The 24713-nt window shown below is 30.8% G+C and overlaps 1 protein-coding gene across 1 annotated transcript in view; it reads right to left on the bottom strand.

Annotated features, from left to right (window-relative positions):
- The window catches only part of LOC111031753 (homeobox protein orthopedia), a 35653-nt gene extending 25140 nt beyond the window's left edge, over window positions 1–10513 (bottom strand). The window contains exons 1-2 of the mRNA XM_022311832.1: window positions 9865–10513; window positions 3816–4285 (exon numbers count right to left, since the gene is read on the bottom strand). Coding sequence (XP_022167524.1) covers window positions 3816–4285; window positions 9865–9907 — 513 coding nt within the window. The 5' untranslated portion in view covers window positions 9908–10513. The remainder of the gene's footprint in view (window positions 1–3815; window positions 4286–9864) is intronic.
- Between the last annotated feature and the right edge of the window lie 14200 nt (window positions 10514–24713).

Here is a 24713-nt window from a genome sequence, read left to right on the forward strand (position 1 = left end):
AGTTTATTTGATTAAAAATCGTTTTCCACGAGTTTCCCAAAAAAACGTAAAACGGCGCGGTCTCGAAGGTTTTGCGGCGTTGCTGACGTAGGAGTCGGGGGGAGTGCGGTGAAAAAAGTGTATACATAATAATATAGATATTATTTTATGTGGCGTTTGAGCGGGGAAGCAAACCGTTGGCAAACGGTGGCGGCTGAGGCGCGCGCGGGGAAAGCAATCTGCGCGTTTGATAAACAGTCGTGAGGATTTGGGTTGATCACTGTTTATTAGGCATAGGCGCAGCACGGATGGGGGCAGAATAGGGTCCGTTAAAACAAAACTCGGCGCCTTTCTGGTCCCGGTGGCGGCGGGGAGGGGGGGAGGTGTTGTACGGTGTAGTCGGACGAGAGGGGTGTGCGTGGGTCTGTGGGTGAAGAGTGGAGACTCGAGAGGGGATCGGTGGGTGTTATTTTACTTTCGTTGCGCCGCCGGAGGGAGCCGATGGGAGGCCGTGGCGGCAGCGAAAAGGTGACAACGACGGGGGACGGGCCTGGCGCACTACACGCCTCCCGCACGGTCGGCGTTGGGCTCCGGGCGGGCTGGCGTACAGTTAATATCGTATAAAGCGCGCCGCGTTACCGCTCGCCGGCCTTCACTGAAACAACGATGTGCAAAAACTTTTAGGTTAGGTTTTATTCGAGCCGCTGCCGTTCAAAAACAGACACTTCTGCGATCGACAAAAGCAATTGGACGGCACGCGTCAGACAATCGTAAATAGTAAATAGAAATATTATTGTTATTATTATTATTACTATTGTTATTGCACATCACTACGAATGCTCGACGCTCGCTTGTTCATTTCCGGAGTAATAATAATGTTCGTTATGTATAGTGTATATCTATACCTAACAATTTGTAAGTTTTTGGGAAAAAATTACTTCTCCTAGTAACTACCAGTTTCAACAATTACTATCCTATTTTTTATTAATCGGAATACTACACACGATGGTAAGCACTCTACGACAACACGACGTACATACGTTTAAATGGTGAAATTAACTCTATGTCATAAATTGGAATGAGTAACCAAAAAAGTTATCAATTAGCGATGAGTGGTAACAAAATATGTCGTGAGGACAGGGGAGAATGTATTTAAAAACGAATCTGTCATCTTAGTGATGGAAAATAATTCTAATATAGATTTTATCAGTCAATCATGAAATCAATTTGGGTATTTATCATATTTTATTGTAATAATATTGTTTTTCTACTATAAATGTTTAGTAAAACACAGAATGTTAACATGAAATATTAAAGTTGAATTCTGGGAAAATGGCCCTCCCGAAACGCGTTATAGGGGCACGGGACATTATACAAATTCAAAATTGCTACAGTCCGTCGAAACCGGAACGTACCTACGGCAATATTTTTACACAAGAAGTAATTGTTTATACTTTATACGTAAACTAATAACATTTTAAATCTTAACATATTCCCATGAATTGACGTATGGCGTAGATACTAGACAGCCAGCCAATAGTATGGACCACATAAATAAGTAATGATGCATGATGGAGTGATGATTACATTAGTAATCGTTTCAATTTAATTTCGTTTACATATTGCATAATTCCGTATGTCGTATACACTACCTGCAGTACACCGTTATAATAATGATTTAGGCAGGTACCTACATAATTATATATTAATATTAGAAGTCGAGTGTATCGTGTATATAATGTAGGTACTGTCAGACATATATAAATAACTAGATAGCCGACTTTGGTTTATTTTTATAGGCAAAATCGCCATATGCCTAAACGGCAATGTTTATATTTCAATGTGATAACAAAAAAAAAAAAACTATAAAGCTGGTTACACACGAAACGGATCGCCCGCGCGCGGACGAGGATTCTTTTTGGGACTGCGTCCGCCACCGCATCCGCACTTATTTACACACGAGGCGGAATGACCACGCGGACGTGGATTTAGACCACTATGAACGTCCGCGGTTTGCTTACACACGATTACACGAAGCGGATTATGAATGACACAAATAAAAAATAGGCTGGAAAAAACCGCGGCGGTTGGCGGACGATCCGCCTCGTATTAATATGGCTATTGGAAATCCACAATTTAATTTTAGCCAGCTGATCGGCCGCTCGAAAATTGAACAAGCGCGGTCGTCCGCTAGCCATTTTCCTTTGCTTGAATATAACCATTTAAATGTAGGTGTTTAATTTTTAAAGTTATCTATATCGTGTTATCACATAACAATGTAAACATTGCCGTTTAGGCAAATGGCGGACAAACTGCAATATTCTGTACAGTGCTTGGTGATAGTCGGCTATCTAGTTGTTTATATAATATGTCTATGGGTATTGTAGACAATAAATATATAATTTAGTAAAATTAAAAGCACTTGAGATACTTTATTTAATTATTTATATTTCATCATTTCTATTTAGTGTGTATGAATAATCCCGCTTAAATAAACTTGGTTTTGATGATAGTGATTAATCAACATTCCACTACATGTATAAGTGAAGTAAAATTTAAACAAATCAGTGTTTTCAAAATACTAAGAAATTAAAATTAAGGATAAAAGGGAATTTTTACTCAAAATCTGTATTTGACAAAATCGATTTTAGTTTATTGATATAACTCATCCATAGCGAATAACCTTAGGTATTAAACATTTAAGTTTAGATTATTATTATTCAAAATGTTAATAATAGCATTTCCTATTTATGAACAATTTTTTGTCTAATTGAACTATTTATAGACACTTTAAATTTAAAAAAAAAATGTAGTTTGTTTTTATTCTATAAATGTCGGTGGAAAAAGTTTTTGCTGTATTAAGCTTGAAAATTCAAATGTAATCATACATTCTTCATGAGTTGTTCGTATACCAATTAAAAAACATTGAAAATACATAATAGCAATATTAAAGTTAGAATTATAACGAAATTCAGATGCTTGAAATCAACTATATTATTCTCAAGTTCATCGTAGGTAGATTATTATGCGTATTATTGTGGATTATCGTCCGTTTATAAGCTGGAAATCAAAGTGGTATCATTGATGATTGTAATTTGATGTAATGTAACTGTAATGTGCAAGTGTGTCTGATTTCACTGTCGATCCGAGCGTTATTGATATTTAGAAGAACTTCAAAGAATGTTTGGGTGCCTACGATTGCTGCTCAAATGTGATATACCTACTATAAAGAAAGTATAGGTACGCTCCCCACATAACGCCCACAGCGCCAGTTTCAGATGAATAATTGATAATAAAATAATTTTGTAAGTACTACCTATATCGGAAAGTAACATCTACATTATGCATGAATATAATATATTATTATACCTTAATAAGTATTTACTAAGTACAAAATACGATATGTAATTCAGGATAATGACTTACACTACATTTAAATTAAACATGCTCTAAATAGTATAAATAATTATATAATTATATGCCCAAGCAATATGAATACTAGATGTTACCCATCAATATGATATTTTGAAGTATTACTAAACATATGCTCACAAGTTCTATTATATGATGAGGGCAATGCGTAATATTATTATATTGTGTATAGTGATATTATTTGATTTAAACACGGGTCCCCAAATAATTGATCTAGACATTTTTTAATTTGTTGTAATTAATCAAAAGTAGAGTGTAAATATATGGTCTAGTTCATACGGGTGTTGCATTCCTGCCCAATAGCACATCTTCCGATCTTCGACAAGTTTTGGGTTTGCTTGTCACATGGTGGATATTTCACAATTTTTTCAGTAAATACAAAGTGAATATAATATAAACCATACCTGCACTCTGGACTCGGTGAGGCCGATCCGCATGGCGATCTCCTCTCGCATGAAAATGTCCGGATAGTGGGTCTTGCTGAAGCACCGCTCCAGCTCGTTAAGTTGTGCCGGCGTGAACCGGGTCCGATGTCTCTTCTGCTTGTTCGGCTTACCGGCGTCGTCGCCGTTGAGCCCGACGCCACCACCACCGGCGGCGGCCACAGCGGCGGCAGCGGCCAGTCCGTGACCGGCCGCAGTTGATAGGTCGAATCCGCCGCACGACAATCGGAAAGGTCCGCCGCCGCCGCCACCACCTCCGGCGCCGGTGGACAGCTGATGCGGCGGTGACGGGCCGTTGCCTTGCTGCAGGTGACCGTTACCCGTACCGCCGAGTCCGTGACTACCCCCGACGTCGTGTACACCTCCCCCACCACCGCCGGTCTGCAACTGGTGTAGCGAACGGTGTTTGAGACCATCGAAGTCCTTATGGCCTATGGTGCGAAAATAACATCAACAACAACAAAATAAAAAATAAAACATGATATATTTTTTACGAAAATAAATTGTAAATTGTACAAAACCATAACTTATTAATATTACAAAAATATGATTTTTGTCTAAAATAGTTGTTTGTTTAATATTATAATATTATAATTATTTTCCGTCCAGGGTATAATGTTGTCGAACCTCCGTGACGATCACCAGCTGTACATTATATAGGTACAAAACACTTGTGAGTTATGAATTGTAATATATTATGTCAAGACTGTACAACGGTCGAAGAAAACATCGAAACTACAAATCAGCGGATGCGGTGTGTCAGTATAAAAACCAACGTCTACCTATAGTGTGCGCGAGTAGGACGTCGATATTATTTGTGGTTGGACCGAAGACTGAACGGGTGTTATAACTTAAAAGGAATGACGGCGTGCAGGGCAACGCGATGGTATTACACGAGCGCGCGTACATAGCGGTAACGGTGCGGTCGTCACGGGGCTAATTTGGCGTTGAAAATTAAATTTAACCGACCGTCCAATCAAAACCCGAGATTTCTAATATAATCAACCGACCGCGGCGATGTGCAGAACACGTATATATATATATATATAAGTGACGGGACGAGCTGGTGCGAACGGACACGCGAGAATCATATACTTGTGTATATATTGTACATATATATATATATGTATAATATTATGTATAGGTATAAAATGTGTACAATACAGTACACAAAACACACACACACACACACACACACACACACACACACACAGGTCATTGCGGTATATGGGAATGGAATAGCCGGGGGGATGTGGTGGACATGCGCGCTCATCGTTGTCCACACGGACTTATCGTGTTGCCTGCGTCCTAATGGTACCTAGCTATATCCTTCCGGTTCTCTCTTAGTTTTTCTCTCATTCGGAACGCGTTACCGTCACTCTCAAACTACGTACATATTGATCCACGATACGTATAAATTATAATTGGACATCAGCTACGATTACATAATAATCTACATAATATTTCCAATCTGAAACGACGAATTGGGTATACGTACTGTACTACTGTGATAATATTATGTCAGTTCTTACAGAATAATGTGGACTGTGGAGAGTTACCGAGGTACTGACTAAACGAATTTTTTAGGGCTTAGCTGCTTAGCATATTAAGTGGGTTTTGGGTATGTATAAATATCTACTCTAGTTGTGTTAGTTTGTTCGATAGTTTTATACTCGACGTTGTAATAAAAAAACAATATTGTATACAGGCTGTAGGTAGAGCAGAAACCTTTTTTCCAGCTCCACGTGGAACTTAAGAGAACCTAAAAAAGAAAAATTTAATTCAGCGATATTGTTGGAATTTGTCTCTTAAATCACAGGATTTAACTAAATCAGATTTTAAGAACTTTTAATTTCGTTATCTTTGTTTATATATATACAGTTAGGTAGGTTAGGTTCACCAATAAAAGCATATTAAATCGATTATCACACTATCAGACTATCACACTAAGAATACGCAGCTTATGTTTTTCAGCTAAGTACTTCAGTAGTTAACAGTACATATTTAAAACTTTTGATAGATATTAGATACGGTTCATATCGTATTCTTTTTAAATTGTATAATATAGAATCACAATTTACTGGCTTATTGCGTAGTGCTGTATAGTTGTATTAAAATAGGTACTTTTAGAAACCAGGAATTGTTATCATGCTCGCAGGATGAGCTCTCCTAACTTAATTTTTTAATTGTCCTTCGTATTTGTTATATATAGTATTGGATTTTCGTGAAAAATAACCATTTTGTTTTGTTTTTTTTTTAATAGTCTAACATAGACTATATACCTACCTGTGCTCGTTCAACTTTGTGTTTATTATACGCACATATCCTGATTTTTGAGTAATTTAATATATAATTTTGTTTTTTATTGAACTTAAACTTCGGCAACAAGGGTCAATAGCTTCATACATTATATTTCATAACAATTTGATTAAAATTATATTATAAAAGGTAATTTCTTCTTTATCTTGAATTGTAATTGGTATCGTCTCTATGTCAAAGTTTATAATGATTTTTTTAATTGGTATGTGAGCTAAATTTTGTTTTTATTACGTTTTATAGGTAGGTATTGTTTGATTTATAGATGCATATTATATTGGTACAATCACACCTGTACAAAATATCTACGATGGCGTATAAACTATAAAGTATAAAAATGTTGTAATGTGTTTACATATGGTTGTACAATATAAGTGAACATTTATTACTGTTCATGCAATACTGCAATGTCTATGTCAGTCAATACAATACTGACAAGACATTGCAGATTTTATCGTATGTTTTCTTTTGTTTGTCTTACTGATCTTATGGTTTCTTTAAGTCTGCAGGATAATAAATACATTGAATCAAATAGCGATTGAATGTTAAGAAAAAAACTTAAGTAAGCTCAAATATGACTTTGACTAAAACAGAGGCGGCGCGAGAGGGTTTTTGTGAGACAAATGTCTCACAGCTAAAAGGGGTGGTGGGTGGGTCCCGAGTAGGTACCTATAGTGGATAGTCAGTTCTGAAAAATATTGAGTGACAAAACGTATCAAATAAATAAATATATAAATAGTCATATTCATATAGAGTATAGACTATAAAGTATAGACATAAACATGGTTTATAAATAAAACAAATGCTTACCTGACATTCAGACGTATTTTCCACAGTTAACCAGAAACGAACAATAACTGATTAGTATTAATAAATATGAATCGCAACTGTGTGTTAATGACTTGTTTTCACATTCTGTCAGTAATACAGTGTTTTGCTGTTATTAACGTTATTATTGCAGTCTCAACTCTCAAGCAAAAACTTGGATTCATTTTTAGAAAGGCTAATTTGATATAGAATTATAATGCGGGGTGTGGGGGGCGTAGACCCCTACGGCTCTGTGCAAAATAAAAAGGTGGGTCGTGTGTGTTGCAACCAACATTTTCTTGCCACGCTGTCGAAAAAGTTCGCGCCGCCACTGGACTAAAACACCGTGTTGTAAATATTTAGGCAACTTTTAGGGTTATAACTTTATTGTTGGATTCAAAACCTGTAGGTATTCCAGGTATGAGTAATAATCTTCTGTGGATAGGTACTTAATTAATATAGACATGACGTAATCATATAGTTTTTATAATTTAGTTTAATTAAGGCTACTATAAATAACAACATAAATAACACATGTAATGGTTCAAATAAATATTTTATGCAATTCAGGTACTTATTGTTGGTTGTTAAATAATAATGTGTATTATATTATTATTGTTTTATTTGTGAGACATAATAATATATTTTAAAACATAAACTACTGCAGTATAAGTAATGGTACCTATATAAATATCTTTTTTAAATAATAATTAATAACTCTTATAATTTGTATTACTTATTATGGAGTTTACACTATAAACGAAGAGAATTAAATAATTTTAAAAATTTTTAAAATTTTAAAACGAATCATTCTTAGGCAAAGCCATAAAAATATATTACAAAATTTAGTCATTTTTAATGGATTGGTATGACATTTAAATATATTTAAATATTTTATTCTTACTGCATATTAGGCTTTAGCCTTTGTAATTATAAAGGATATATTTGTATCGATGACTAACGTGAGGGATAAGTGAAAAACTGTTTAAAATTTTCCACTACCTACAGTAAATAATATACACCAATTATATTCGTTGCTCACTCTATTTTTTCTTTTAATCATTTGTATTAATTAAAATTCAGATTTATGGACAATGGACATTATTCTAAAACAAATAAATTCTAATCATTCCGAACCCACTCTTTCATTTCGATTTAGAAGTTTATACGTTGATGGTCATCACAAAAAAAAATCATCAATCTATTTAATAACCCACAGTAAAAAGGGTGTGGTTTACATTTTAAAAAAGAAATTTGTTTTATCGCAGCTAGAATTCTCTAATCTAAGTATTTAAAATTATGGTCTTTAAGTTACGGATAAATGTATTGTTACATGCAGGATAACGGGGGGTTAAAAACTTAAAACGGGATAGTTGTTAACTGATTCTCCGTTGGAACCCAATGAAATAATCGTTGATCATGATAGTTTGTGATAAAACTTAATGCTTAAATTAAAAATGCATTAATTTCCCTATTGAACTGTAATCGAAAAACGATATCAAATAATTATTTAATAGCCAGAAAAATATTTTGACATAAAAAATTCTATTGTTTCGCAAACAATACGCATTAAATGAAGAATATTTATTGTAATATATCCTTAACCATTAAAAATATAATTTATACTATAATATTAGTTCAATTTGAACATATGGTATTTCTATAATAACTAACCCTACACAAATTCATTGTAACTTCGACTTTTAAAACTCTAAAACTTCTTTAACTTGAAGTATACCTATAGATGCTATTTTCCCTTAGGAATCTTAGATGTTACGCAAAATACCTTTTATCCTTGGATAAACACATACAACAGTGATCGCATCTATAAAAGTTCCAGTTTATCATTACATCATGTTTAATAATCTTTATAGGAAATCATCTATAGTTAGTAAACAATGGTAGTCAAATTATGTTTTATGTACTATTTAGATGTTTTAATTATTAATTTTTAAAAGGAATAGTTATATTTGTTATTTTTCAACATTATGATATTAATATATTATGTACTAGCTATGTATATATTATTATTATATAAAACAAATAAGTATTATTTAATATAGAGCATAGACACATTGGTTGCCTATCTGAATGTATAAACAACAGTTTATATTTATGATAGTTTATAATTTATTTGCAATGAAATAATGAATAATTTGATAATAAGGTCATAGGTATTAAAACAATTAAATTTAATGTCAAGATCTTCTATAAGAGTTTATTTATTTATTAGTTTATTTCAATTTCAAATGGTAATTTGGAATAATGAAAAGTGCATATTATTTTAAAAATAACATGTGTAAAATATGTAAAATTTACATTTAACATATATTAATTGTGTATTTTATCATACATGGTCAGACGATCTACCTGCATATCTTGTTGAGTAATAAGCACCCTTTGTGATTATTACATTGATTTAGACTTAGGTATTTACCAATATGTCATGTGAATGAAATGTATATAGGTATATGTTATATCTACCTTTGCAAGAATATACAACCTATTTTATTATAGGTTCAAACTTGAATCATTTACAATTTAATTATTTATGTACATGGTTTTAGAAGAGCAGCGTGCACAGATCTTTTAATATTTAAACTGGTATAGGTATTAAGATATGGCTTAAATATATGAAATCATCGGTAGTTGTACCTATGTACCTACTCACCTACTCAAAATAACAATTAGATATCATTTATATTTAACTTGACGGTTTAATTTTTATGCAAATTACGATCAAACGATATCATTTATACCTATAATAATTAATAAGTAATAATCATATCTGTGTTTATACAATTTGCATTTAGACATGTATGTACATTTATACATATTGTACGAATACTATATAATATTATTTATGTTTCCCATTTTATATGCTTACCACCGACATTATTCGGGCCAATTATACTGATGTTGTTGAGCATGTTCGGCCTTAACCCCGGCCTAAACGGTATCGACGACAGAATTGTGATCGATTTTTGATTTCCGCTTTCTTAAAACAGTGGACGCAATTATATTTAGAACCGCGACGACGACGACGACGAATGACGAAAAATCACTAAACGCTCTCAGTTTTCGATCTCGTTGATTTGGCATCTGACCAACAGTCGAATGAACCGCCGACGGTAGACGTCCCTCTAGGAGGGTACAGCCGACGGTTGGCCGAGGTAGTCATAGATCCGCTGGGAAATCTTTCAATCCGATCGACAGGACGAAGTAAAATAGTAATGAGGATAACTTGTTAAATTTGTGAACGAACACAATATAATTAAAATTTCATTATTTCTTTGCAGTTTTACACGCACTGTCGCGAATGGTACGCGGCCGATACCGACGTCTATAATATTAGATAAATGATACTCGCACGCGCGTTGCACGATATATCGACGACGGTGCGATACGATGTGTGATGCGATATGTAGTGCTAGCGCGTGTGGTGCAACTACGACGGCGCGGATGTTGCATTCGGAAAACGCGTCAGCGACAGTGGCGGCTGTCTTATGACTTGCTCCGGTATATACCGAGGCAGTGGCGGCTGCGGCCACCGGCGGCCGCTCGTCAGCGACGCGCGTTGTGCCGAGAGGCGTTGGCATCAGCAGCAGCATCCGGCCGCCGTTCTGATTGGACCAATCGTCGGCCGACGTGGGCGTGGTCAACCTCGGACCCGGGAGCCCCGTCACACCGTCGACACTGCACGCCGCACGTTTACGTTCGTTCACTCGTCGTCCACCCGACCGAGGCCGCCGCAACGGCAGTCTGCACCACCACCGTCGCCACCGCCGCCACCTTTCTACCCTAAACACCGCCACCGCCACCACCACCGCCGCCGCCGCTGCCGCTGCTTAGTGGCCCGCGGCACTCGAGTAGATGATAGTTATGCGAATTGAAAATGAATGAATCCTAAACGTGACTAGAGAGAGAGAGATAGAGAGAGAGAGAGTGTGAGGGGGGGAGAGGTAGGGAGGGAGCGAAAGGTGAGCGAGAGAGATAGAATAAGTGAGAGAGCGAAAGAGATAGACTTGGACTGAAAATGCGTAAAAAAACCAGAATCGTGGCAAGAATAGTGCAGGAGTGAAGTGAATGACTTTGCTTGGTGGGGGTAGGGGGAAGAGTAGAAAACGCTCACGGTTTTTCGTATTTTTTTTCATTTCTACCGAATTCCCAGGTATATAATATTATACCTACAGACGGGCTAATGAAATATTGATTAGAGTATAACGTCAAGTGCCGCGCATTTATACGAGGGTGGTTTTTATTTATTTCATGCCATATACATCCCACTTTTTCTTTTACTTATTTATTTTATTTTTATCGTCGTCATGCGGTTTATTTGTTTCCATTGTTTGTATATTCCTAATATACCTATATATGATAACGAATTGATTAAATTAAGTACATGTATATACAAGCGGCAGCAATAGCAATATGAATTTATGGCACGCGGGCAGATATCAGAAACTACATCATAATATTATATTGAAGATAATATTATATAGGCATTATATTTTCCCTCTGCGAATTCTGCCTTTTAAATATATATATATAGTATTATACAGGATGATTCACCAGGCACGCTCGCCCCCTTTCTTCTTCAATAATGCAATTATTCAAAATTTGATTCTTGAAATTATTAAATGTACTTATAATAAGATCATATTTTCAAATTCTTGAGATTTTTTTTGTACTACTTATTTCTAAAGGAGTGTACTGTGAAGAAACAAACTTCCGTTTTTCAAATGGGAAACCCCCCTCCACCTTTGCTGCAAATTATTTAGATAATTTTTCTAAAAATGTAGTCGTACTTATCAATAATCCTAAAATAGTTTAGTTTTTGAGTTATTTAATTAAATAAGTTAAACGTGTGTGCCCACTAAAGTACTAAATACTAATGATAATATTATGTTCACGATGATGGGCTTAGAATATATTTTTGGACAGTGGTGATTAGATCATTTTAGTTGTTTATAGGTATTAATCTATTAACATTTATAATTTGGAAATGATAAATGTATAAAAATACTATGAATCTAATATATTACATCTATTGTATATTTTTGTCAAACCATTTTCAAGTACTATTACTATGTCCAAACATTTTCACAACTGCGAAACTACTTGTCCAAATTTTGAATTAGGTAGGTAAATCGAAATTTAAAAAAAATTATCCAATAAATAATCTATAATAAAAATGGGAATTCTTATTTCAAAAACAGGCATTTATATTACCAAAGGATACTCTTTAAGTAGTACAAAAAAAATCCTAAGAATTTTAAAATAGGGTCTTTAAGTATATTTCAAAATTTCAAAAATCTGAATTTGATTTAAATAATTATTAGAGGAAAAATATAATGTTGAGCATGCTTGGTGAATCACCCTGTGGCCTGTACCTACAGCTTTTGCAGCATCGACATGAATGTTACCGTTTTAACCAGACGGCTTATTTTTTCGGTCCCATATATTTACTACACAATAACTGTACACGTTTTAGATTATTTTTTTTCAACTATATACATAGTTAATAATATATATTTAAGTGCGGTATATTGTATTATATTTTATATTGTGAGTATCTACATATTATTATATAGTTTATATAAAATGTATTTCTTTTGAATGAAATAATTTGATTTTAAATTGGATATTATTGCTTATTTAAAATACAATTGTGAAGAATGAAGATACATAATATGATATTTTTACCCATAGGTAAAAATAGTAGGTAATATCTAATAATTTATAATATGCAAAAAAATATTAAAACAATATACCAAATTGCAACATGAGTATTAAACATATACTTATGTAATATGTATATATTTATGTGGCATCTACGAATATTTTGCAGTAATAATTAATGTATTTAATATTTCATTTATAAAATGTTTATAATTATTAATTTTTGTACTAACTAAAAAAACGTTATTATTCGCGATGATGATTAATTTTAATACTGTTATTTTAATGTATGTTAGAATCTATATTTTATATAACTGTTTAGCTATTATTATGATTATTATTTATTGTGGTATGCTGGAATCATCTATGTTAGGTAAAGACCTCCTATTAATCTACCTATTATGTGTGTTTTAAGTCAAATGGGAGGTGCAGAGACTTCGGCATTAAAGGACAAGACTTTCTATTAAGTATACTTAATTTTTTTCTAATTATTCCGGACATATGACCATTTAATTTATGAGCTTATAAAATATAAATCTTAAGTACTTCAGCTATTATTCAAATATTTGCTAGTGAATTAATTCCATATATAATACCCACTTCACTAAAAGCCATAGGACAATTTTGCATTCCTACTTTATAAGCAACCATATTGAGGAATCACATCTGGACTTTTTGAATTGTGTTTATGAACAACCCAACCTGGCTAACATTCCAGACTGATAACTCAAAATATCATAACAAACGGATAAAGACAAAGTATGAAACTTTTAAATGGCTAATATTTGAGAAATCACAACAGTTACACTTATTTACGTTTAATAAATCCTTACGTTCCAAGTGCTCTTCCAATTACTATATAAATAGAATTTAGGAAATAGGTATTTAAATAATAAATACATCTCTATACATTTTCTATTTCATGATGAAAATGACATGATGACTGACCGTTACGTAATAGTGTAGTACTGTAGTCAGAGGTTAATGGCTGTTTTTTAAGAGAAAATGTTGTGTTTGCAAACATTTAGAAAGATTTAACTTTTTATAGAGCGCATCATTGTTCCAAAATCATAATTTCGCTCTGGATTAATGAACACCTAGTCATCATGTGTACTGAGATAATTGAGCAAAAAGTTTCAAATCATCGCAAAATAATAAAAATTTACAAAATGTATAAATATATATTTCATTCGATCATGGTATAAGAAACAACAGAAGAGAGATGTGGCCACCCTGTGAAACGCCAGAAGCCACATTACATATTACTATTATTGGTATTTACCAAAGTAATACGATAACCCCTTTTACATGGAACCATTTACACCGGTTATTTTAATTTTGCGAATAAAGCTGTTACATTGAATGTATCAAACTTTTTTTATGTTTGTATGAATGATATCGGCTTGGTTATTGTCAGAAACCACATGAATTAAATAAGAATATAATGTAATAAGATTAGTATATACTAGCTGATTTTAACTTCAGAAAGACATGTTATTTGTTAATGAATAATAATGATATGTTCAAATGTACTATGTATAACATAATACCGATTCTAATTATTTTTCGATCAGTTTTGCTGAACACTTAATTTAGATATTGGGGCATCAGGTGGTAATAACTAATTTTTTACTTATATCCTATCTCCAAATTTTCAAAATGGTGTAATATTTGAAGGTATTCAGGAATATTCAAGATACTACTAGATAAAGACATATTAAATATCCGAGTTGTTGGATATGCTGATGAATAAAGCTAAGATTTTGGTGACTTTTAAATTGTTTTTCTCTAAGTGTTATACAATTCTAACCAAAAAATAAATTTGTTTCGTAGTATAACAATTTAAAATATGTAATTTTTATTTTGAATTTTATTGCATTTTTGAGGGCATTTTTACGTAATATTATAAATATTAACTTTACAAAATGCCACAAATTAAGTCAATAGTAGTTTTGTGAGCGATGATGGTATTCCGGAAGACCTAACTTTAAATGATATGGTTCATTTCAAATATGCCCCGATTACTTCTGTGGACGTTGAATGAAGTTTTTCTTCATATAAAAACATTTTATCTGACCGCCATCGCAGCTTCCTGTTTGAAAATCTTAAAAATTATCTAATTGTCCAATGCAATAATATTTGTATAGGTGAAAAAAAATATGATATATTTTTCATTAAATTATTTTAATTTATGCTTTTATTGATTTTTCAGAATAATTATAACAGGAAACGGTTACATTCACAAGTCTATTATGTTCATAATTAATAATTAATAATAATATTTATTTTTAAAATACATTTTTTTCACTCATCTAAGGCCATGACCATTCGGTCATTTTTGCATTTTTTTTTTAGTGCATTTTTGTGTATTATTTAGGTCATTAAAATCCTAGATCTACTGATGAATAACGACATTATGTATATACAGGAACCATTGTGGTACTAACTTTGGCTCTGAGCTTGGGTTAAAGCGAATGTGGACGAGGTCTTCAAATATGTCTTTTTTTGAAAATAGGTAACTAGATAAATTTATATTCCGAGGTAAATTACTAAAAGTTTAATAATTAATATTAATTCTTATTAATTATTTTCAAAATCTAACAAAAAATATTAACCAAAGTAAGACAGTGCTTGCCGTGACGTATATGTGGCACTAGCCCGAGGCCGCCAATGTACGTCCTGGTATACGCGTAGTATTGTTATCAGCACATTAAAAAAAAACAGTGGGAAAATAATAAATATTTATTTTAAACAAACAAAAGTTAAAAAAGTTAATTTTTAAACATTCAGTAATTTAGACGTTATTCTGTATCATTATTTATTAAACCAAGAAGGATATTTATGTACATGCAATATTTTTTGAAAAATAAAATCATAAATGAATTTATAAACCTTCTTATGTATATAATCAATTCATTAATTCTGCAGCGATATTGTGTGAAAATAATAAGTATCCATCGAAATTATTTAAAAATGTGATTTCTGGTATTATAAGCAGCTTTCTTAAAATTAAACAAGTGAGAGCCCTGTATACTGTTGGCATTGTAGTGGGTATGCACACGAAAACAAGACGACGGGATGATAATGATCAACATTCAACACGCACCAGATCATCATCAGATAATACTATCTACTAACGTATTTAAGACATTAAAAATATCAAATTTAATTTAGGATCCACATTAATAGAGACGTTATTGTAGGTACTGTAAAAAGTATTTGGTAATCAACCAGAATTATCACTGGAAAAAAATGATCTAATGAGTATATTAAAATCACCTAAGAATATACATTTAGAATTAATAAATCTAGGGGTTATTTCTTTATTTTAGCTCAACAAAAACGTGTTCAATGTATTCACAGTTAACTATAATACGTGACGAGATAATATTCTAGATATATCTTTTACAAAAATCATAACTCCACCTCCTCTAATACGAGTAGGTACTCGTTTCACGTTAGCATAGTATCCGAACTGAAAACTTTATGGTTTTTAAGTCCTAATTCAGTATCGGTAATATCTGGGCTGAGCCAGGCTCTGTTAATACTATAAAATCATAATTTAAATTAGAGGCATTCCACTTAATTGTATTAATAGCACTATTGACTAATATATTTAATACAAATTGGTATTGCAGATTCATTAATAAATATTAAATTCATTAATTTTATTGTTGAAAATATCAAGAAATTATTAACATCACTACAATCTAATAATGTGCCCCAATCTTCAGTTGTTAACACATACCTAATTTAGAGAACTAAAATCAAAATGTTATGGATAGTAACAGCGTTACGCATCTGAGTACCGAGTTTTTTCTTCACAATAAACTCATGCTGCATAAAGTAACCTATTCGGCTACTCAATGGTTCATTCAAAACCTATAGTTACATCAGAGCAACTTCCCAGATTTGTACAATGGATTATAATGATTATACATCGATACAGCAGTTTGCAATACCTATCTATTATAATATATTATAACTCAGATATTTGGTGAATATATTTGGTGTTTTTCTTAAGTGTTTAGGTGCTACAGTTGTTTTACTTATTAACATTTTATTTTTTTTCTTATGATGAAATCTTATTTATTTCTGATGTTTGGTTTTTAAAGTGTTAGGCAATTGAATAAATAAATACGATTTGGGAAATAATACATTTATTTCAAAAATAAACAAATAATTTAATGTGTATATAATTTCATCGACAATCTTTCTACGACAAATTTTTGTTGGGTGTGAGGCTGGGCAAATGATGATGACAGTGATGGTGATGATGAATAACGATGTTACAAGGATTCGCACTAAAAATGAATTCCCCTAGGGACCGATCAGATAATTATTCTACTTTATCTTACAGTTCTACTCTCGGTGGATCGCTGGATAAATGTTTGTAATAATAAGTGTCTCAAATCTATAAAAAAAAAATATTTATCTGTACAAAAATAACGCAAATAAATTATATTTATTTTTCATTCTTATAGTTTTCAAATAATTATAAATATGTACCTATGTATATATTAGCGCTTTGTTTATAAACACCATATAACAATTATATGTTTTATTTTTAATATGTAGGTTAGGTACTTGTTTATACATACTAAAATACTTGAATAGTATTTTGCAGGTATTATTTTTAGAAATAAATTTTTATCATAATTTAGCCTTTCCAAAATAAAATGTTTGGAGAAAAATTATTATTTATTGTCATTACTTTTATTTTAAAGTTATTTTACTGATTTGTACGTATCAAACATTTTTGCTTTCAAATTCCGAAGCAGAATATTTTTCTAAGAATTTAAATACATACAAATCGAATTTCAAACGAGTTGTTAATTAGTTATAACTTATAACTTAATAAGTACCTACCTATTTAAAGTTGACGTGCGGAGTAGTGAACTAGAGTTTTGCCGGGTACCCCGCAGGGTTTCACAAAAAATGAATTCCCCTAGGGACCGATCAGATAATTATTCTACTTTATCTTATAGTTCTACTCTCTGTGGGTTGCCGGATAAATGATAATACCTATATCAATAAAAATATTAAATATTGTCATAAATTTTACCTTCCTTACTATTTAATAACGTTGAATATAATTTGTATGTCATTCATTAAATATTAATTTGGCAATGTCGTTGGTACATCTACTTTAATAGACAATATAAAGTATATGATGTACATTATACACTGCAGTAGTTTTCAAAAGTCCGATACCTAATTGAAATATTCAAAATATTTTACATAAATTGAAGGTGTAGTTTTTCCATTGTTAATTATAAGTTATAAGTTATAACTAAGAAATACTATCAATACAAGTAAATAACAGTATATAACAGTAAATACAAAATCATTATAACACATAACATTATTTTAACATGGATAAGGAAAAGTAATCATGGATACATTAACATTAATATTAAGTCTGAGTACAATAAAATATAAAACTAATACTAAAAACTCAAAAAGCTTTAAACAAAACTTTAATACACTCATACAACTTTCTTATATAAACCCACACGGATTTTCTAATGGGCACTGCGGGTGGTTCATTAATATCCTCCTATGTATTTATGATCTATCTAAAATAGTTATTGATATTTGGTGTTTATACTTATTATATGCATACTTAGGTATATCTCTTTTCCGTGTAGAATTTTGGTACTTACAGAGTTTCTGAACAATTATTTTTTATGGTATAGACTTAAATCGAATACAATTGATTTGAATTGACTACAGCAGAATTTTTTCAATTAAGTATAGATATATTGTGTTTAAAATTTAAATACAATTATACTCTTAAAGTAAGTTTAAATAAATGTATAATCTTTAAGTTATTTTAAATACATATTAGAATTTAAATCACTAATTAGGTACTTAATAAAAATTACGAAATTCAAATTGTTTACAACCTTGTCTATTATTTCATGTTATTGTATATATTATTGATATTATAATACCTATATCATTTTCTTTACAGATGTCAATATCGAGTATTCGGGCTATATTTAAATCATAAGTCACATAATATAAATTAAAATAAACAAACCAAGACATAATTTAACGGCCACATATAAGTATGTAATATGTATTATTTGTAAATAATATAACATATACGATAATATATTATTCGGTATACGCAATTAGATATAACTGGGCAAAGTATGCTGGATAGAAGGTACCCACTAATAATGTTTTCATACGCGCAATAATACGTTTCATTACAAACATTATTAGGTATTGTGAACATTCAAATATAGTTATTATTATCAATATTTCATTTTTATTAGTTTCCACAGGCCATGTAGATCAATAAATCCCAGACTCGTCCTCCACCATTTCCCCTACGAACTCCTTTGTGTTCATTAATTAACGGAACGTCAAATCAAATTACACGCTATACCTGAAACACGTGCCTGCCGCTGGCACGTGGCCTAAACGACTCTATATATACACACACCTACCCTTTGCGCTTTTGCTGAAAGATCATGCCCTTCCTCCCAGCACTCACGGTCCCTGGAAAAATTCCTGAAACATTAAAATGACGTTTTCCGTTTGATGCTCAAAGTCTCGTTTATTAGTATTGCTACAGTTTCTGCAGGTATACTGACACTTGACTTTCGAGTAGCGTGCGTTGCACATATTCGGTCGGTGCCCGGGAATGGAATTTTTAATAATAGAAGTAATAAAAAAAACACTCATAACAATAACGTATATGTACCTATAGGTATATGAATAAAAGTATTAATAAATAATAATGCTGAAGCATAAGTGGAAAAGAGGAATATAATTTTGTATCATTGTTTACGGGACAGTGAAGTTGGAATTTGATAATAGGAGGTAGCACGATGAATTATAATACATACGTAATTTATATTATAGTACAAAACCTGTATTTATAGCTCATTTTACTAAAAAAAAAATGTACGACTTTTAGATGGGTACATATAATATATTATAATAAATATTATAAATAAATACTTTTGTGTATTTCGTTCGTACATTTTAAAAGATATACATTATTATAGACTATAATTACTTTAAGAAATACATTACCTATACTAATATAATCACTTTACAAGTTACAATTTAAATTGCAGATCAAATAAAGCGAATTTTTTTTACTACCACAGTGAACATGTTAAAAAGGCCAGACAAGATACATAGATTAAATTTAGGGCACTAGTTTCACTTCTCACCTTAAGAAACATAATGGTTTAATGGTACATCAGTGGATTCCAACTTTTTACAATCAATTGTTGGTAGTTTAAAATTAATTTAATATTAAATTATTAGGTATAGGAGAAGAGTTAAGTATAACAATTTAAATCATCAAACGTTACATTTTTTCTTATTATTGAATATTTGAATAATGGTAATATTGCTAATTCCAGTTTAATATTCATAGAATAATTTTTTCTTGTTTTTATTTTTTATTATTCAACCATTAACATTTCAAGGGACATTGTGATCATTATCTTCATGGTATAGTACCTATCTATGATTGTAAGCTAAAAATGTATATTAAAACTTTTAATAATTATTTTTTCTATAAAAAATGTTATACATCGTTTACTAGTCTTTTAGTGGGTATACCGTATACCTAATCGCACATTTCCTAAGAACTTATTTTAATTAGGATATTATAACCTTCATTCCCTGATTATAAATACTATTTTATTAATATTAAAAATACATTTTATTGATTCATTTTCTTCCTATATTTATAAATAGATAAGCAAGCAATTTTAATCTATTATTTCTCTAGAATATTATATTTAGGTGTTACCAAGCGTTGTTGGCTTCATAAGTACCTATCTATAATATAAAAATCCTAGAGCGGGTATTATTATGGTTATTTTGATTTAGGTGTCTTATAACTTAAGACGTTGATGAATGAAGTTAATGAATCACACTCCATTATACTGTGCAATGTTTTTAAAAGCAGGAAACACTATTGTTACTTTAGGTTTTTTACTTACGATATTCCTTTCACCAAAATGCAACACAAGTCAGGTTTAGTAAAAGGGTGGTTTCACTTTTGCTAGATCATTACCGGTTAAGGGCGAGTACCCTCTGAAATAATGAAACGTTAAAACTGTGAAAATAGGGAAAAAACAATAATGTATAGGTAGCAAGGACTATACTCATCGATGATGGGGTTTAAGCGTTTAGAATGCACACGGAAATGACTAATCAATTTGCAAACTATTATTACGTTATATTTGTAATTCAAAAAATAAGTAACCCTTACAGTATTATTATTTATTTTAAGTGTAAAAACGCAATTTTAATTTAATTGATTTTAAATAAAATGCAGATTAAAATTTAAAAAAAAAAAATTTAATTGATTACCTATAGGTATTCCAATTATTTGTCATTGATTATTATTAGATTCATGCCTCTATAGCCCGTTTGTTTAAAATTTGTTGATCACTATTACAAAATAAATAAAGGGTTAATATGTTTTAGATTCTGAGCGTAACGAATAAATGTATTTTATTTTAAACTTATTCTTCGGAAACTGGCTATTCAAGATATTTGTTTTAAATGTTAAAAAAACAGTTTCTACCACATCTAGAAGACATCATCCTTCAGATTTTATGGTTATAAAATCCATCTACAATTTATTAATTTATTATTAGATTGGGAACCGAACTGTTACATTATATGTTCATACGTGGGAGTAAATATATAATATCCTTGCGTGACCGTTGAACAGTGTTCATGTTAGCAAATGGTAACATTACCATCAATGTTAAATTACAATGATTTTCAATGACAAAAATACTGTGCCACGTGCCAATAAATGGTCTGCAAATCGGTATATTGAATAGACACGTGTTATAAAAATAAGTAACAACATTGGTTAACAAAATACATTATTGGTGCGTCGTCGTTATATAGTTAAACATGTTTAAACACAGCTATTTGTGCTATCCATAACAATGAGTGATATTTGATCAGCTGATAATTCAATACAGAGTCAAAATAATTACGAACTAAATTCTTAAGTGAGCTGTATTTAATTGTAAATGAATACGATGACACTAGTATGACTAGTATGACACTTTTAAAATAAAATAGGTAGAACTATTTAAATTGTTGAGATGTTCAAAAATATCTTGTATAGTATTGACTTGGTACATATCTTTTTAGTTAATTAGGTATGCCCGAATTAGCATAATTTATGAAAATAATAAATATTATAATGCTTTTATAATATTATAAAAATCGATAAAAAAATAATTTTAAATTGGTTATATCATTGGGTACCTACTTATTTGTAGTGTTTCAAATATTTTTAGTTGACTATGTTTTTATCTATATAAAGCCCTTATATTTTTAAAATATTAAAAAAAAATATTGTTACTGAATTTCCAATATACATTTAAAAGATCTTTTAATTATGTTTACTAAGTCATCTGTATTATATTTATAAATATTGAGATAAAATTGTTTTTGGCATATCGCTCCGTCTTAAAAAGTAACTAATTTATGTATGTATATAATATATATGTAAGCATATATATATATACAATATACATAAATGTATTATGTACTCACATGTCACCAATATATTATATGATATTATACATAATATGGGCCCAATTCAATTTTCTATTTTCTGCCCCCAAATTGTCCATCTCTATTTTCTTCAATGCTAATATAGATTTTGATAAATTTTCGGGGAAAACCCATCATACCTACTTTATAACCCAACAAAATATCCAAGTAAAATACAAATATATTTTTTTTCCCAAAGAATGATAAAAATGTATACAATTCAATTTTTATGCTTGTCACCTGAAGTCGATGGGCCAGTGCAAATCTCGCATTTGTCCTTGCATAAATATGACACTGAATGCAACAAGTAATGTGAAAACATTAGTTTTCAATTAAACTTTTTTTTTTTAATTCTTCAAATGTAACATTTTAAAATCAAAATTTAATGGTAAAAGTGAAAATTCAGCATTTGAAAAAGTGAGTTGATTGATATAATTTATCTAAACTTCATCATAAATTCAAATATGCCTTTCTAAGAAATCACTTTAATTAACAATGTTATTGTAACAATGTTTTTGAAATAGCCGACTACTAGCGACATCTCTTAAATGCATATTATATACATTTTGAAGCCACTATATTTAAACGCCATCTGGTTTTAAAATAACAAATTATACAGCAGTTACGATACGTAAGAGAATATTTATTATTTTTCTTAAGTATACAATAATAATATGAGTCTAATAACTTATGACTGAACTATTATCTGAACTCGGTATAATTAATTTTAGATTCCGAATTGAAAGAAATTAATTGATTTTAAGATGATGTATGTTTTTGGTTTTGTGTTTGTATAGTATATAATTATACGAAAATTAGTAGAAAAATGCTTCAATTTTCAAGTTTAAGGGTTCTTTTGGATAGAAAATTGGATCTAGTAGAGACTTTTAAGAGGTTAAAGTTAAGAATTTTTCAAAATAATCGGGTAAAACAAATATAAATTAAAGAACAATGGAATTTTTACCCAAAACCACTTTTCGATAGAATTGATTTTTTTACTGGTGAAACTTGAAAATGAACAATCTGTTTATAATTTTATATGTACATGATATTTTTACAAAATATTATTTTTTACAATTTCATGATAACATTTTCAAAATATTTGGACATTTTGGAGATATTTATAAACATTTGACATTTTCAATTTAGTTTAGTTTTTTCTTTCTATAAATTACGATAAGAAATGTTCGATCGGTCAAAAAGTTTGAAAATTGAATACAAGGTTTCCCATAAGTTGTTCATATACCAATTAATAAAAAATCTAAATATCTAGTCTATATTTTATAAGCCTTTGTTAGTATTCTAACAAAATTCATCAAAATCGCAAACATTTACAAATCATTTTGTAGCTTCTTTGATTTATCATGGAATTCAAATTTAACACATTCATTACAAGTGACTTACTCAGTGATGGGTATGCTCGACTTATGTTGTACAGCAGAGCGGTTAAGTATTTACTTACCGTTTTTTAAATCCATTTTATTTGTTTATTTAAATGAACATTATAATAAATGATCCTAAATTGCCTACCCAGGACACCGTATTTAAATACTTACGGTATATTAATTTTGTTACATTGCAATTGGTATAAAAAAACTTAGATTACTTTTATGAGTTTACGAGTATGGAGTATACACAGTACACACGTCACACACACATACAAGCTCATGTTTTTGAGAGTTGTTGAGAAAGCCTAAATCTCCACAAGTTTGATCAGGTTGGTATGATTCTGGTTTTCCTCTGCTCATATGATGGTCACAGCATCGATTAAGTAAACATTAAGTTTACAAATGGTTGCCGCTACACAGGGGTAAGGGTGGGCAAGTGCCCCTCCAACATTTTATTTCACCCCTCAGTTGCCCCTCTTTATAATTTAATGTTGAAAATTTTAATTTAATCTGAAAATACATTTTAAATTGAGCATTTCATTGATGTGTTATGTTAAACAGTTTATCACTCATTACAGTCAAACATAAAGTTGGTAGCGGAGGCTCGGTATGTTGTAACCATATTATTGTCATTTAAAATTGTTCACGATGTATAATTATAGGCCAAGTTTATAGTGATCTGATAGAAGTGAATAACGGCTCAAATAATATTAATTTCAATAATAGGAACTAATAATTTGTTGATATTTAGATATTATAAGGTACTCGTGGATCAATTTAATCCAACTCATAATAACAAAAGAAATAAAGCTAACATAATAAATTGCATTTATTGATTTTTATTTTAATAGGCAATACCAACATGTTAATATGTTGCTATTTAGAGAACGCGATTCGAACGCGAATAGGTATAATTCTAACATGTTTCTATTTAGATATTAAGTCCAAAAGTTCTCTTTTTTTTTTGTTCAATTGCAATGAACATAAATATAAATGTGCATACAACACATTCATATGTCATACGTCATATAACCTTATACGTTATATGACAAGAGTACATATAACATATAAGTACTTATTGTACTTTAGGTTATACCTAATG

The sequence above is a fragment of the Myzus persicae genome, unplaced genomic scaffold, assembly GCF_001856785.1.
Source record: "Myzus persicae strain clone G006 unplaced genomic scaffold, MPER_G0061.0, whole genome shotgun sequence".
NCBI classification, from domain to species: Eukaryota; Metazoa; Arthropoda; class Insecta; order Hemiptera; family Aphididae; genus Myzus; species Myzus persicae.